This window comes from Vicugna pacos, chromosome 23, assembly GCF_048564905.1.
Source record: "Vicugna pacos chromosome 23, VicPac4, whole genome shotgun sequence".
NCBI classification, from domain to species: Eukaryota; Metazoa; Chordata; class Mammalia; order Artiodactyla; family Camelidae; genus Vicugna; species Vicugna pacos.
In genome coordinates this window covers 5,670,719-5,687,731 of record NC_133009.1, presented here as the reverse complement: position 1 = coordinate 5,687,731, position 17,013 = coordinate 5,670,719, and the positions used below count along the sequence as shown (strand labels likewise).

The following is a 17,013-nucleotide window of genomic DNA, read 5'->3' as shown; positions in this document are numbered from 1 at the left end:
CTTGGTGTGCATGAGGTCCTGGGTTCAATCCCCAAAGCCTCCGTTAAGGGAAAGAAAAACATAGTATCATTCCAAAAGGTAAAATATTAAAACCATTTCAGTTATTATCAGCAACTAGAAAGGGATACATCAGCATTCTCAGTTAATATTCTCTTGGAGATTCCAGCCAATGGAATAAGAAAACAAAGTAACTGGTTTCAACATTGAATATAGAAGATAAAACTATTTTTCTTTTGCTGATGTCACTGAACACCTAGAAAACACAAAAAATTCTAATTTAAAAAGCCAAGGGGGAGAGGGTATAGCTCAAGTGGTAGAGCGCATGCTTAGCATGCATGAGGTCCTGGGTTCAATCCTCAGTACCTCCTCTAAGAATAAATAAATAAACCTAATTACCTCCCCCCCACCAATCAATCAAGCAAGCAAGCAAGCAAATTGAAATTAAAAAAAGAAGCCACACAAATTAATACAAATATAAGGCAAGGTGGTCTGAAAATTAATAGCTCTTCTCCACATTAGCAATTAATATCTAGAAATTGCAATGAAGGGGAGAACTCCATTCACAACGGCTACAAACATAAATATTTAAGGAAAAAAAGTAATAAGAAAGTCACATGCCATGTATGAAGAAGAAAATATAAAATTTTACTTACAGCCATTAAATCTGAGTAAGTGAAAAAAGAAAAAACAATCTACATTCTGGGATGGGAAAGCTTAGTGGCTTTCTCCAGAAATTAATAAATTTGGGGGGGCAGGTATAGCTCAAGTGGTAGAAAGCATGTTTAGCATGTACAAGGTCCTGGGTTCAATCCCCAGTACCTCCTTTACAAATAAATAAATAAACCTAATTATCTCCCCACCAAAAAAAAAAAAAGAAAGAAAAATAAATTTTATGCAATTACAGATGAATTAAAAACAAATGTAAAAAAAATTCTAAATGTACTACTGTAAGGCAGCTGATATATGATAAAGATGACATTTCAATTTAGTGGGAAATTTACTTAATATACAGAGATGGACAACTGACTATCCATCTGAAAGGAAAAAAGTTCCAATTCCTCTCTCACATCACGTATAAAAATAAACTTCAGGTAAATTAATGATTTTTAAAAATGAAAATCTCAGAAGAAAATCTAGGCGGCCACACATATAACCTAGGGTGGGGAAGACCTTAACCAAGTTAGGAAAACCAAAAGAAAAGAGAAGTATATTTTATTATAATAAAAACTGGAACATTTCGCACAGCAAAAGTTCCCATAAACAGTCAAAAGGTTTAGAAAAAAATTTGCAATGCAGATGATGGATAAGGGTTGCTAGCTATACTATAAAGCAAGTTTATACATTGATAAGGAAAAACAATCAAAAAGAAAAGACAAAGAATATGAGCAGACAAGTCACAGAACAAAATCAGATGGCCTCTAAACAAAGGAAAACACCGAACTCAGTTGGAGTCAGAAATTGTAGATCAAGTTAAAAATGAGGTGCCACTTCCATCCATCAGACAGCAACAGTCAGAGAACACCTGCTGGGGGGGAATGTGGGTAAAGGGGTATTTTCACACATTGCCTATAAAAATGGCAATTGCTGTAGCCTTTTGGGAAAGGAATCTGACACCATCTATTAAAAGCAAAAATATACATAGTCCTCATCTCAGTAAGCCTACAACTGGAAATCTAATGTCCACAGATGTAAACACAACAATGGAACATAAGCACAAGGAGATTTAAAGTATTGTTCTTGGTGGCAAAAAAAAAAAAAAAAAAAAAAAAGAAAGAAACCCCCCCTAAACTGGAAACAAGACAAATGCCCATTATTAGTGGAATGGATGAATAAATTATGATGCATTCAAATACTGATAAATTATACTAATTCTCTAAGAGAAATTTTTATTGGTGTTATTTAAGTGAAAAAAAGCAAAACACAACATGTATATAATATAATCTCATTTTTTGTTAACATGTGTATATACACACAAGTATAGGCATAGAGAAAAATATGGCAGGAGATTATGGGATTATCAACAAAGAATGGAGGAAGCAAGGAAAAAAGTACTTTTTAAAAAAGCATTTATAGTTAAAATTAGGTATCATGAGTGTCTGTCTACATGAATGCATTAAAAATTGTTAGATCTATTATGTCCTAATGTGTAGCAGTAGTATCTCATAGCATTAAGAGAAGAAAGTCAGTTGCAAAAAATGTTCATAAAAAAGTTCTATTTCTGTAAAAAGCAAAAACAAAGCCTCAACAAATTTAATTATATTCATATAAGCAAGAAAAAGGTTTAAAAGAATAAACCCCAGACAGTTACCACTTGGAGAAGGGGAAAAAGATATTTTTTCTGTATATATTTTTGTATTGAGTCCACTGTTGTGATAAATATATACTATATTTGTTCATTTGAAAAGCATGAAATTAAAGAACTTTAATGAGTTTTCTAGACTTTAACTTATGCTAGTTTATCATTTAAGTGCTCAAATCTGCATTTATCATCAACAGCTACTGCTTATCAAATGCTTGTGTGTCAGACTCTGTACTAAGGTTTCATTCAGTCCTCTCTGCTCATGATTAAGTGAGTACTAGCATACTCCATTTCACAAAGAACGTCAGGATCAAAGGTTAAGTCACTTCCCAAACTGACAGTTAAAAACTGGAAAAACTGGGACTTGACCAAGAAATGATACTCTAACTATAACTACACTAAAAAAAGATTATAATCTTGCCCAAATTTGACCTCAAGGTTCCTAGTTTATGATTTGCAAAACACACCTGCCCTTCATTAAACAGTCAAAATTTTGCCCACCTCCTTTCTTTTAGCATGTCTTCTTTTCTCTTCCCAAATCTTGAAGATCACCGACATCACTTCACTTGCAAGCTACTTCAGGGCCAAGGAATATAATTCAACCAACAAAGGTGAGCTAAGTGACCAACCTAAAATCTCTACCCATGGATCTTGGCAACAACCAATGATCACTTTATTTATTCAAAAGAAACCATCCTTTTTCTCAGAGAAGAGAAAAGAAAAATAAGAAGTTAAGCATTCCACTTCCCCTATGCCCACAAAAGATAGATACTGGTTGAATGTTGAATGAATGATTTTGGTGTTACAACCAGCCCAAGCAGGAAACATCTTTGCTCTTCACACTCCAACGTTGAAAAAAAAAACTTCCTTGTTGCCTTATTTTTACCATCTTGGCCTTCAATCACTTTAGTTTTCCTGACACCATTCTTAAAAGCTTGAGCGACCCTCATATGTTCACCTTCAGCAACGTGCCCTCCTTTTGTACATGCCTTTTCAGACTCTCAGTTTAGACTGCTTTCGGTAAATTCACACCAGTTCCTTTGGGGGCCTCCTCCTTTTTTTTCCAATTAGGATCCTTTCTCCAAACTGCCTTTTAGCTTTCCTAAGCCTTTCAAGCTTTTTTTCTCCCAGTCTCATGACATGAAATAATATCTATTCTTTAAATTGCTGAACATCCACCTCCTTAAAGACTTGGTTACCATGAGCTCTAAAATTTCATGGTCCTTTGCTCCCAGTGGAAGTATTTTCTACTTGTCAACCAATTCCTCCCTGATGTAACAGTTAAATTCAAAGTAGCAGTTTCCATTCTGCTTCCTTAGTCTAACAGGTGATAACACAGTCAGTGGCATTTCTTTTTTGAGAAATGCAACTTGCAGGTGGCTAATTAACTGATCTCACCCCACCCCAATCTGACACCATCACTACTGTAATCACTACATTTCCTTGGCTCCAGTCTTGCCTCCCTCATCAATCCTTAACAAAGCTGCTACAGCCAACTTTCTAAACCTCCAATCTCATCATGTCACTTACCTGCTCGAAAATCTCCCTAGGTAAACAATGTGCTCAACGCTAAGAATAAATTTAAAAAGCAATTTTAATCTGGCCCCAATCAGTATTTTCCATTTTATCTTTGACTAACTCCCCATTAGCACCTAGTATAGAACCTTGCATAATCCACCTTAAGCACCAGCTGTTAACTACTGACCATTTCCTGAACATATATCGCACGTTCATACCTGAGAACGTCTGCCCCTAGTGTTCTCTGCACTGGTAATTACCTCCATTTGTCCCTCTGGAAAAATCCTACTCCATCTTTTCTGTCTGGGTTAAATGGCAATTCCTCTATAAAGTCATCCCCCAATTCTACTGCCCACCCCAACAATGCAGAATTAACTGCTCTTTCAGCTGGACTCCCATAATGCACTCATTTATTGTGGTTCCATATTATATAGCTGCTTATGCCCCTCTCCTCCTAGTTCTATGTATTTATCCAGGGCAAAAGCTGTATCTTATTCCAGTGTTTCTCAAACAGTAGGACCCACTCCATGGCAAATGGCTAAATCATTCAGTGAACCACAAGTTTGTGTTAACAGATCAGAAGATATCAGAGGACACTGAGTATAAAGATTAAGTTTCAGTTTGAATAATTTAGTTATATATGTGTATATATATATAATGGGTTGTGATAGAAAACATATTTCTTACTATGAGTTGTAGTAAAAATAAGTTTGAAAAATTCTTATTTAACTTTGTCTCTCCAGTGCATACTGCCTGATACACAGTAAAGGCTCAGAAAGTGGGTAAAGAAGTTATAAAGCATCTTGAGCTCCATATTAAGAACATTTTCATTCCTTTCCTTTATCCATATTCAGATATGCTTCAGTGTGTTCCCACAATCACATCACTTCTGTTCCTTTCTCCTTTTTAATCTGCAATAATTAGCTTTCTCGCTTTAAGACTCAGAGTCATTCCCATAGCGATTTGTTATCTTTTGGACTCACCCAGCCTTCTTTTAAATTATCTAACCTTCCAATGCTAAATATTTCTTCCTAAGTTTTACCCTCATGAATCTTCTGTATCATTCAAGAAAAATCCTTCCCAGGACTCTGCTATCTCTTTCAAGGTACTAGCCTGTCTATCACCTTTCCTCTATCTTCAAGTTTTTTAAAATAACTTTAAAAAATTGCCTCCATTGTCTCCCACATCTTCCTAAAATCATTGTAATTTGGCTTCTGTTCAAGTTAAGCAGCTGCAAGTTGCCTAAGAACTAAACAGAGAAGCCCTTTCTCAGCTCGTGGCCTCAACTGCTCTACACCTGCTTCTATGGAAGATACCATATCAACCTGTATTGTTTTCTATCTCCACATTGATAAATATATGAAAAGCACTTGGAGATATGCCTAGCTCATAGTAAGTACCGTATAACTGTTAGTTGATATATTATCATTTTTCTTCCTCTTATCCCCTAAATATAGATGACTGGCCAAGATTCTGTCCTCAGCAGATTTCTTTCCTTGCCCTCCCACTTTCTCCTTTAGTCTTATCATCTACTAACAAGGTTTTGATCAGCCCACCTGTAGGAGAATGACAAATCTCTCTCACAAATCCAAACCTATCTTCTGAAACCCCAGATCCATATTCAACATACCCAATGTAACTATCTTTCCAAAAATCCTTAAATGTTTATGAATAGCACCACTATTGGTTTCCACGATTTTTCACTTCACTCTTTTCCTCAACACCACCACCACCTGCAATTTTCAAACTGTGTCAACTCTAACTTCTCCGTGTCTTTTCTTTCCATTTTCCAGCTCACACCTTCTTTATCACTCATCTACTCTGGTCCTCCAAACTGGTTTCACAACCTCTAAGACTCAACAACACACTGTTATCAGATAAACTTTTTTTTAAAAAAGACTCTGACAGAGTTACTTATCAGGTCAAAACCCTTCAGTGGGTCTGTCTTACTTTCCTTAAAAAGCACAACTTTTCAGCTGGGCATTCAAGAGCTTCCACAAAATGGACGACACCAAACCCATCTCTTGGCCTTCTCTTTATTCCCAGTACCCACAATCTGGCAAAGCAGGAAAATATCTTTAGGAGTCCTCTCACTGATGTCTTAACTCAAACATATGACTAATAAGCACTCTTCCCAATGTCTTCACACTTGAGTCTGTCAATAATTTATCAATCTTCAATACCCACTCAAAACTCCAAATCCTCCACAGGTTTTGTTTGCTTTTCTCGATTACCTTTTTCCCCCTGCCTGAAAGATATTCACTCCCTCTTCTAAATGTCCTTAGCACTTAGTAAAGACTCTTAAAGGCCGGCCTATGTTCTGCAATATATTATGGCTATTTACACAATCACCTTATTCTCCATGCTTAACCAAAAGCTCCTTCAAGGTAAAGGCCATTCCTTAAATAGCTTTGTAGTCCTTTGGACAACCAGTATATCTTACGAATTTTATTTTTTTAAGAGAAACATAACCATGGAAGCTCACAAGTCGCTTAGGAGTTCTTGAAAAACTTCAGACATCCCTAAGCTACAACGCTAAGCATCACCTAATGAAAACCCAGAAGAACCTAAACTTTATAAACAACTTGAGTAAAGAGTGAGGAGGAAATGAGTCAAAGAGAGGGTGACAAAAGCCAACTGCTTTGTAATTCACCCCCTCAGTGTTTTACACAGCATCCCTGGTAGTTAGACCTTAAACATAAAGTCAAGATAAATCGATTTCTGTGCCAATTATACCATTTCCTTGCTTAGCGCCTTCAAGTCAGTCGCTCTGAGCCTTTTTTCATTTATTCAATGAAGGATGTCTACTAGAAGATAATGTTCCCCTCCTCGGGCACCCCGTGTTTCTACAAAAACATTTAACCTGTTCAGGAACCCCAAACCCTGACAAGTGCTCAAAGCTTTACCTCAAGCCTCATTTTCCCAGATTCCTTCTCCAATAACTCTGGTCCTACCTGCTTCGGGCTACTCCAGCACCTGTGATCCTGGTCATCGAAACTAAGTCACAGACTATCTATCCCTATCGCTCCACACCTTTACTGCAAAGTGGCCTCGGGAAAGGCAATGCATTCCGCTCCGGCAGAAGCTAGGCTTTCTCCTCCTGCTGCTGCTCCACATCTAGGCGCCCAAAGATCCATCGCAGAACTGTGTCCCTATGTTGCAGCCCGAGTCCCCTCGGCCCGGGTTCCCTCCTTTCCAGGATCAAAGGGTTCTCTAAGACGCAGTCATAGTCCTCCTCACCCAGCAACTCGAGGTTCATCCCTGAGGACTCTGGACGCCTGGTCTCAGCTCCAGCAACAACACGTTCTCCCCCGCCGCTTCCGAAGCCTGCGTCTTAAGTTGGGGGGCGCCGCAAATAGCCTGGCGCAAGCTCCGGAGACTTTCTGGTTTAGAAGACCCCGCGGCTTCCGCTTTCTTCCCCCCGCCTTCCTTGTGCGTTTCCAGTGGGCTGTCCACAGATATGCCTAACCAAAAAGAAGAACAAACTCCCTCGAAGCCACTTCACTATTATATTTTTTAAGGGATAAAAATGCTATCGTCACTCAGTTCTTTAGAAAGCACAAGAATTTTGAGGCTATTTCCTCTCGGATCATGTAAGCGAGCTAGAGAGTTTAGGCATCTAGTTAGACTACTAGTCCCTCCCGTGTTGTGTGTTGAGCAGCGCTGTCCCGGCGGGCTGCCTCAGATGCCGCAGGAAAGGTTCCGGCTGAGTCCCGCTGAAGCAGCCGAGCGGGAAGGGTTGGCCCCAGAGCTTGCGTGTGGAGTACAGTTGTCGCCAAGGCGGTACTCACCCTGTACTTAGGCTAGTTACCGAGTATCCGTCTCAGTCTCGTGAAGCTTACTTCATATTTGTGAAGGTATGCCATCGATCCCACAAAAATGTACGATAGCGTTTATCTAAGGATTTACTGTGTGCTCAGCGTTGACCAGGACACTGAAGACGAATTGGTATGAGACGTGGCTGAGTTCCCTGGAGCTCAATCAGACAGAACTGTGATGAGATACCAAAGCAACTGGAGAAGGCCAATTCTATATAAACAGGTTTTAACTGTGGATGCTGTGGGCTAGCACAAAAAGGAAAAGTGGGCATAGGCTGGCTGCAAAAATTAGGATTGGAGCTAGATCCCCTTACGTAGATTTAAGGTCAGTAATCCCAGCTCCAGTCCATACTAACTTCACCTCTTGGGCAATATTTTATCCTCTGTGCCTCAGTTTTCTTATATGTAAAATAGGGATAGTACTTACAGGTTTATTGTGAAGATTAAAGGAGTTAATGCATATGAAACATTTAGGAAGCAAATGCTGAGTCAATGTTAGCTATTATTGCTTTCTCCTAAATTATCTCACTTTCTTGAGACCATTAGGGTAGTTTTAGCCCCTTTTGACCGAGTGCATTAATTGAGGCTATGAGACATTAGGCACGTTAAAGAGAAAACCACAGGTCCCAAATGGTGTCACTTGTGCTAAAGCCCGTGATATCAAATCTAGACTTAATACCTGACCTAATTGCAGTTTCAACTTTCACGAGAAATGTAATCTTGATTGGCTACTCTGGAATTTTCTCATCCACACCAATGAGGTAATCTATCATGTCTCCACCTCCCCTCCCCCACCCTCCCCGAGGGACAATATGCATGATAAAACCCTTGCCATTCCCTTCCTCCCCAAAAGAAGGTGTCTTGGTCTAAAATAACCCTTTCTTTTCTTGTGCTAATAGCTCCGTTAGCTTACCCTTCTTCCTAAAAAAAGCTTCCATTTTATACAGTCCCTCAGAGTGCCCTTCGGTTCTCTGGATGAGATGCTGCTGGATTCATGAATCAGTTAATAATGCCAATTAGATCTCCAAATTTACTCAGTTGAATTTTGGTTTTTAGCGGGTAGTTTGCATTCCTTTCCATATCCAAAACGTTGCCAAAATGTTGTACTATCACCAGTGGTGTAAAGGAGTATTTCTGCACACTCTTGTAATCATTTGTTATTATCAGTTCTCTCAAAGCCTGCCAATTGGGCAGGTTAAAAAAAAAGTCATTATTACATTTATTTCATAATGAGGATGAACAACTTTTCACATGTATAAATGTATATTTTTTATCTTCTGTGAGGTGACCTATTCGTAGCCTTTTTGTATTTTTTGGAGGGGGTATTCATCTTGTAGGATTTTTAAGCAAGAAATCATGATCAGATTGATGTTTAAGAAAGAAAAACAGGACAGTGTGGAGTAGGGATTGGTTAGAGGGTTGGAAAGCAGCAGATTTACTTAGTAATCTTGCAGAAATGAGGAAGACATAACTCAAAGCCACGGTGGAGGAAAAAGAGAGAAGGCAGTGCATTCAAGAGAAATGTACCAGACAGAACTGACCAAATGGGAAAGACCTTTTGCATGTAGGAAGTAATAGAAATTCAAGAGGCTGGTATGACTTACATGTTTCTAGTCTGGGCGGCTCCATTTACCAGAGTAGAGAATGCAGGAAAAGAAATGGCTTTGTGAGGTAGTTGAAGACTACCCTACTGAGACATGTGAGGTTTAAGGAGCCTGTGAAAAATTTAGGTGATCGTACAGATGTGGAGGTCAAAGAAGTCTAGGCTGAAGATCTACTGTATTTCATCAATTCTAATATGTACACTTTTCCACATTAAAAAATCTCTGAAATAGGAATTTATCTTACGTTTGATTATATCTCATAATTATTTAGTAGTCGGGTTTTTTCTTAGTGCTAAGAATAACTAAGATAACTATATGTCTTGTGACTCGTGGTATCTTTGATTTGTTGGAAAACAATATGATTGGTAGACTTTGCCTTACAAAGTCTTGTTAATACCACCAACTACAAAGGAAGTTACCCAGATTTTGTGTTTTGAAGGAGAAAAAGAAAAATTTAATATTCTTCCTTCTTGGCCTGAAGCAACTTGTACCTGTCATTCAGATTCAATGTGAAAAAGAGTATCTTTTTTAATTGAAGTACAGTCAGTTAAAATGTGTCGATTTCTGGTGTACAACATAACGTCTTAGTCATGCATATATATTAATTTTCATATTCTTTTTCATTAAAGGTTATAAGATATTGAATATAGTTCCTTGTGCTATACAGAAGAAATTTGTTTTTTATCTATTTTTATATATAGTGGTTAACATTTGCAAATCTCAAACCCCCAAATTAATCCCTTTCCACCCCCTTTCCCCCAGTAACCATAAGATTGTTCACTGTGTCTGTGAGTCTGATTCTGTTTTGTAGTTGAGTTCATTAGTGTCCTCTTTTTGAAAAAGAACTTTTTTTTTTTAGCTCAGCTGAACTTCCATCTCATTAAAGACTTTTACAGATCCTCTTGAAATTAGGCCAGCTGGACTTACCTCTTCTCTAGGTAAAAATCAGAAATTCTCTGAGTGGAGCACCACCCAGTCAGCCAGGATATGCTCTGGCAGCTGGCTCAAGTCACAGGAATATGGTGTGGGTCAGGACATTACTGTAACATTTCAAGGGTATAACCAGTGGTTCTCAACTTTAGCCACACACTGGGATTTCTGGGGCACTTCCAAATAATACAGGTGCCTGGGTCCAACACCCAGAGATAGTACATTAATTGCAGTATACCTAGAGCATTCCTAGGCATTGGTGCATTTAAATGCTCCTAAGTGATTCTAGTGCTCAGACAAGGTTGAGAACCACTGCTGTAGTACAAGGATTGGGTTGCCACCCAAATTATTGGCTGAGACAGAGAGTGAAGACTTTCTCAGGAAATATACTCTTTTTTTTTAATTGAAGTGTAATTGATTTACAATGTTGTCTTAGTTTCTGGTGTACAGCATATTGATTCAGTTATACATATATATCCTTTTTCATATTCTTTATCATTATAGGTTATTATAAGATATTGAATATAGTTCCCTGTGCCATACAGTAGGACCTTGTTGTTTATCTATTTTACATATAGTAGTTAGTATCTGAAAATCCTGAACTCCTAATTTATCCCTCCCTCTTTCTTTCTCCACTGGTAACTATAAGTTTATGTCTGTGAGTCTATTTCTGTTTTGTGAATAAGTTCATTTGTACCATTTGTTAAGGTTTCATATATAAGTGGTATCATATGCTATTTGTCTTTCTCTGACTTACTTCACTTAGTATAATAATCTCTGGGTCCATCCATGTTGCTGCATATGGTATTATTTCATTCTTTTTATGGCTGAATAGTATTCCTATATATATAAATAAATATATATATATATATATATATATATATCTCTACCTATCTCACATCTTCTTTATCCAGTCTTCTGTCAATGGACATTTAGGTTGTTTTCATGTCTTGGCTGTTGTAAGTAGTGCTGCTATGAACATTGGGGTACATGTGTTTTTTCCAGTTAGAGTTTTCTCCAGATATATGCCCAGGAATGGGATTGCTGGATCATATAAGTCTATTGTTAGTTTTTTAGAGGAATCTCCATACTGTTCTCCAAAGTGGCTGCACCAAATTAGATTCCTACCAACAGTGTAGGAGGGTTCCCTTTTCTCCACACCCTCTCCAGCATTTATTGTTTGTGGACTTCTTAATGATGGCCATTTTGACCAGTGTACAATAAAACCTCAGTGTAGTTTTGATTTGCATTTCTCTGATAATTAGTGATATTGAGCATATTTTCATGTGTCTATTGGCTATCTTTATGTCTTCATTGGAGAAATGCCTGTTTAGGTCTTCTGCTCATTTTTGATTGAGTTATTTGTTTTTTTATTATTGAGTCGTATGAGCTGTTTTTATATTCTGGAAGTTAAGCCTTGTCATCATTTGCAAATATTTTCTCCCATTCCGTACGTTGTCTTTTCATTTTGTTTATGGTATCCTTTGTTGTGCAAAAGCTTATAAGTTTAATTAGGCCCCACTGGTTTATTTTTGCTTTTGGTAGACTGACCTAGGAGATCATTGCTATTTATGTCAGAGAATGTTTTGCCTGTGTTTTCTACCAGGAGATTTATGGTGTCCTGTCTTATGTTTAAGTCTTTAAGCCATTTTGAGTCTATTTTTGTGTATGGTGTGAGGGAGTGTTCTAACTGCTGATTTACATGCGGCTGTCCAGCTTTCCCAACACACTTGCTAAAGAGGTTGTCATTTCTCCATTGTATATTCTTGCCTCCTTTGTTAAAGATTAATTAACTGTAGATGTGTGGGTTTATTCCTGGGCTCTATATTCTGTTCCATTGACCCATATGGCTGTTTTTGTGCCAATACCATGCTTTTTTGATTACTGTAGCTTTGTAGTACTGTCTGAAATCTGGAAGGGTTATGCCTAGAGCTTTATTCTTTTTCTTCAGTACTGCGTTGGCAATTCTTGGTCTTTTGTGATTCCACATAAATTTTAGGATTATTTCTTTTAGTTCTGTGAAAAATGTCCTGGGTAATTTGATAGGGATCCCATTAATCTGTAGATTGCTTTGGGTAGTATGGCCTTTTTAACAATATTAATTCTTCCAGTCCAAGAGCATGGGATCTTTCTAATTCTTTAAATCATTTTTAATTTCCTTTGTCAATGTTCTCAGTGTATGTCTTTCACTTCCTTGGTCAGGTTTATTCCCAAGGGTTGTTTTTTGTTGTTTGTTTGTTTGTTTTTGATGCAGTTTTAAAAGTGTTGTTGTTTTTTTTTTTTTACTTTTCTGATATTTCATTGTTAGTGTAAAGAAATGCAAGAGACTTCTGATATTAATCTTGTATCCTGGTACCTTACTGAATTCATTTATCAGCTTTAGTAGTTTTTGTATTGAGTCATCAGAGTTTTCTACATATAGTATGATGTCATCTGTATTTAATGACAATTTTATCTCTTTCCTTCCAATTTGGATCCCTTTTATTTCTTTTTCTTGTCTGATTGCTACAGCTAGAACTTCCAAGACTGTATTAAATAGAAGTGTTGAGAGTGGGCATCCTTGTCTTGTTCCAGATTTTAGTGGGAAGGGTTTCAACTTTTCACTGTTGAGTATTATGTTGGCTGTGAGTTTGTCTTAAATAGCTTTTATTATGTTGAGATATGTTCCCTGTACACCCACTCTGGTAAGAGTTTTTATCATGAATGGATATTGAATTTTATCAAATACTTTTTCTGCATCTGTTGAGATGATCATGTGGGTTTTGTCCTGTCTCTTGTTGATGCAGTGCATCACATTGATTGATTCACGTACATTGAACTATCCTTGTGACCTTGACATGAATCCTACTTGATCATAGTATATGATCTTTTTTATATGTTGTTGGATTCAGTTTTCTGATAGTTCAGAATTTTTCATCTATATTTATCAAAGATACTGGCCTGTGATTTTCTTTTTTTGGTAGTGTCTTTGTCTGGTTTTGGTAACAGGGTGATGATGGCTTCTTAAAATGAGTTTAGGAGTGTTCACTCCTCTTCAATCTTTTGGAAGAATTTGAAAAGGATCAGCATAATTTCTTCTTTGTATGTTTGGTAGAATTTCCCAGTGAAGCCATCTGGTCCTGAACTTTTGTCTGCAGGGAGTTTTTTTAAATTACAGATTCTATTTCATTTCTACAAATTATCTATTTCTTCTTGATTCAGTTTTGCTGGACTGTATGTTTCCAGAAATTTGTCCATTTCTTCTAGGTTGTCCAATTTGTTGGCATATGATTGTTCATAGCATTCTCCTATGGTTTTTTGTATTTGTGTGGTATGGTTGTACTTTCTCTTCTTTCATTTCTTATTTTATTTATTTGTGTCCTTTCTCTTTTCTTCTTGGTGATCCTGGCCAGAAGTTTGTCAATTTTGTTTACTCTTTCAAACCCCAGCACTTGGTTTTATTGATTTTTTTCCATTTTTAAAAATCTCTATTTTGTTTATTTTCTCCCTGATCTTTATTATTTACTTCCTTCTGCTGACTTTAAGTTTTGTTTGTTCTTTTTCTAGTTCTTTTACGTGGTAGGTTAGGTTGTTTATTTGAGGTTTTCCTTGTTTTTAGAGGAAGGCCTGTATTGCTATGAACTTCCTTCCTAGATCTGTTTTTGCTACATCCCATAGATTTTTGTGGGGTTGTGTTTTCATTGTCATTTGTCTCAAGGTGTTTTTTTTTTAATTCCTTCTTTGATTTCATCATTAACCTGTTGGTTTTTTAGTAGCATGTTGTTTAGTCTCCATGCAGTCATTTTTTTCCTTCATTTCTCTTTCTGTGGTTGATTTCTAGTTTCATGGCGCTGTGGTCAGAAAAAATGTGTGAAATAATTTCTATCCTTTTAAATTACTTGAGGCATCAGGAAATGTACTTTTGACCACAATCTGTGCTTATTGTCAGCAATTACAGACTTCAAAGGTAGAGCTAAGAAAGAAAACATATGGACAATAACGTCAACTCAGCTCTCAGTTCCCTGGAGAAAAGAAAGATTGGAATGGAAGAAAACTATATGGATCTATCACATTCACTTGAAGATATACCTCCAACAGTGGAAAAATACACATACACAGTTATTCATTGCAGTATTGTTTGTAATTGCAAAATACTGGAAACAACCTTAATGTTCAGACGCTTATGGTACATTACACAATGGCATACTCATCAGCTCATTTTGAAAAATGAGGAAGAACTCTGTGTATTGGTATAAATTGGTTGCCAAGACATATTACTAAGAGAAAAATGCAAAGCACAGAAGATTTATCTATAGAATGCTGCCCTAAAAAAGAAAGGAATATAAGAAAACTTACTGCATTTGCCCATTTGTGCAAAAGAAATGCAGAAAAGATAAATCAGAAACTAAGGAGACTGGTTACCAATAGTGAATAGATGTGAAAAGATTGGGAAAAGCGAAGTAAATGAGAATGGGGTAATAGGGATGAGGAAGTAGTGATACTCAGTGTATTTTTATATAGCTCTGACCCTTAGAACCATAGTGGTGTATCACCTACCCCAAAATAAATGAACAACTAAAACCAACGATGATGTGGAGAGACCCCAAGTGGGATAAAAATACTATTATAAAGCAATAACATAACTACACTAAAAAGCATGGGAAGAAAAGAACTAACATACCAACCCCAGGAAGGAGCATCTTGATTGGTCACCGTAAGTCTTTAGACAAAAAGAGCTGTTGAGAATATCACCACTGGGTAAATAATCGTTGCAAACAAGTTCCATTGATGAGTGGTAAAATTAGTGGGCAGAAATTTGAAAAGAAACAATTTGCATTGTCTTAAAATATCTCCCACAAGACATTTTTTAACAAAGGGAAAGAGTAATTTTACAGTGAGAAACCCAGCTTAATCAAGTGATAAATGTCAACTTATAAGTAATAAGATACGTAATATCATGAACCTATGGTATAATTCACTGAGGACACAATATTATACCTGTCATATTTAGTCTAGTCATGATAAAACATCAGATAAACTCAAATTAAGGGACATTTGACAAAATAACTGACCACTACTCTTCAAAAAAGTCAGTCATGAAAGACGAGGAAAAGCTAGGGAGCATTTACAGACTACACAAGAAGAGGACGTTAGTAGAAATACTGGTAAAATTCAAAAGAAGTCTTTAGTAGCGTTGCACCAATGTTAACTTTGGGGGTTCTGATAATTGCACTGTAGTCACGTAAGACGGTAACATGAGGGGAAGATAGAGGAGAGATATATGGAAACTCTCAAGACTGCTTCTGCAACTTCTCTGTAAGTCTAAATTCAAAAAAATTAATTCAAGATAAAAATTTTAAAAGAAAAAGGACATTATCTTCTCCTTCAACTCTTCTCGTGAGGGTGACTCACCCAAATCAAATTTTGCACCTTCCAGATCATTGCCTAACAGTAGAAAGGAAAGGACAAAAGACTTTTAAAAATACAACTTATTTACGTTCAAGCAATTCCACATAAAGTTACTGGATCTGCAGAGGGGATAAGGAAGTAGAAAAAATGGTGGAAAACGTAACACTCAATCTAATGTTATAAATTCCAAAAACAAGAAACTGGTTCCAGTTCCAACATACGGAGTCTAGAAACTCCTTTCGGAGGTTCTTCCTCCAGCTTCAGGGCATGAGACCTGTGTAGTCACATAGGACCCCACACTTAGAAGAGCCTCACGCTTGGTTTAATGTTGTGCTGTTGCCATCTTGAAAAGTCTTAATGGTTTTTGAACAAGGAAGCCCTGCATTTTCATTTTGCATAGGGCCCCACCAATTAAGTAGCTAGTCCAGTCTGCCTCTGCTCACCAACAAGCTTGCAGAAGGAGAACCCCATCCACATGGTACACTGTCTCCCACAGTTGATTGCTCTGTGGGTAAGACCCTGATCCAAGCTCAATCCAGTTAGACTCCTTTCGCAAGAATTTGAAACAGGAACAAAGTGGCCGCCATGGTCTGTCACATCTATGGAAGAGAACAGATGTGTGTTAGATGTGTGCTATTGGCTCCTAAACATGGCAGTTGGCTGCAGATTGAACAATAAAGAGATTCAGAAACAAGTCAAAGACAGTACTTTCTGCATCAGATCCAGCCTTGAGACACCTCCTCACCTTCTCACCACTGTCTTTGAGCTGCTGTAGCTGTTTCAGCCTGCAGGCCTTTTCCAGCTGTTTCTACAGTCCCTTCTCCCCTTCAGTTACCTCGTAGTGAGCGGATTTGCTCCAGGGTCTCCCCTCGGGATGGGGGGTGGGCAGCAGGGGTGCCTGTTTGTACACTTCTGCTCTCCAGACTGCTCTCTGCTCGCTCCTCCCTTCTCTTGTGCTGCCTCACTGGCTTCCTCCAGCCCCGCCTCCCCTTTTTCAGATGTCCGTGTTCTCTGTGGGGCAGACTTCTGATAAGGGGAAGGGGCGAGCTGAGGAGGAGGCTCCTTTTCTCCCTCGGGGACACTTCTCTTTAGCCTGAACTCACTGGGCACATCCGTGCACTTCCTTGGTTGTGGCAAGAACCCTGCTAAGTCAGTTTAACCAGAATCCCCAGCCTGATACCTGATCACCCTCCATATCGGATCTGGTTCCTCATCCTCCACCGTCCCCCAGGTGATGTCTGATCACCCTGACCCTGTCTTCAGCAAGAGTCCCGTTAGGTCAGTTTAGCCAGAATCCCTTTTACCCTCTTGTTTCCTCTTAGAAATTTTCCGTCCACTGACTGCCCACTTCACTCCATGGCTGTAAATTCCCACTTGCCTGTGCTGGATTTGGAGTTGAGCCTAACCGTTCTTCCTGGCTGTAAAAATCCCACTGCAGTGGTCCCAATGTCTCTCA

General features: G+C 38.0%; 2 protein-coding genes across 3 annotated transcripts in view; both read right to left on the bottom strand.

Moving 5' to 3' along the window:
• RBBP5 (RB binding protein 5, histone lysine methyltransferase complex subunit) overlaps positions 1-7,204 on the bottom strand; it is a 32,811-nt gene extending 25,607 nt beyond the window's left edge. For both annotated transcript variants that reach the window (XM_006215487.4, XM_006215488.4), the window contains exon 1: positions 7,058-7,204. In XM_006215487.4, coding sequence (XP_006215549.1) covers positions 7,058-7,076 — 19 coding nt within the window. In that variant the 5' untranslated portion in view covers positions 7,077-7,204. The remainder of the gene's footprint in view (positions 1-7,057) is intronic.
• A 7,063-nt stretch (positions 7,205-14,267) lies between these two features.
• DSTYK (dual serine/threonine and tyrosine protein kinase) overlaps positions 14,268-17,013 on the bottom strand; it is a 59,051-nt gene continuing 56,305 nt past the window's right edge. Inside the window, exon 13 of the mRNA XM_072948369.1 lies at positions 14,268-16,156. Coding sequence (XP_072804470.1) covers positions 15,969-16,156 — 188 coding nt within the window. The 3' untranslated portion in view covers positions 14,268-15,968. The remainder of the gene's footprint in view (positions 16,157-17,013) is intronic.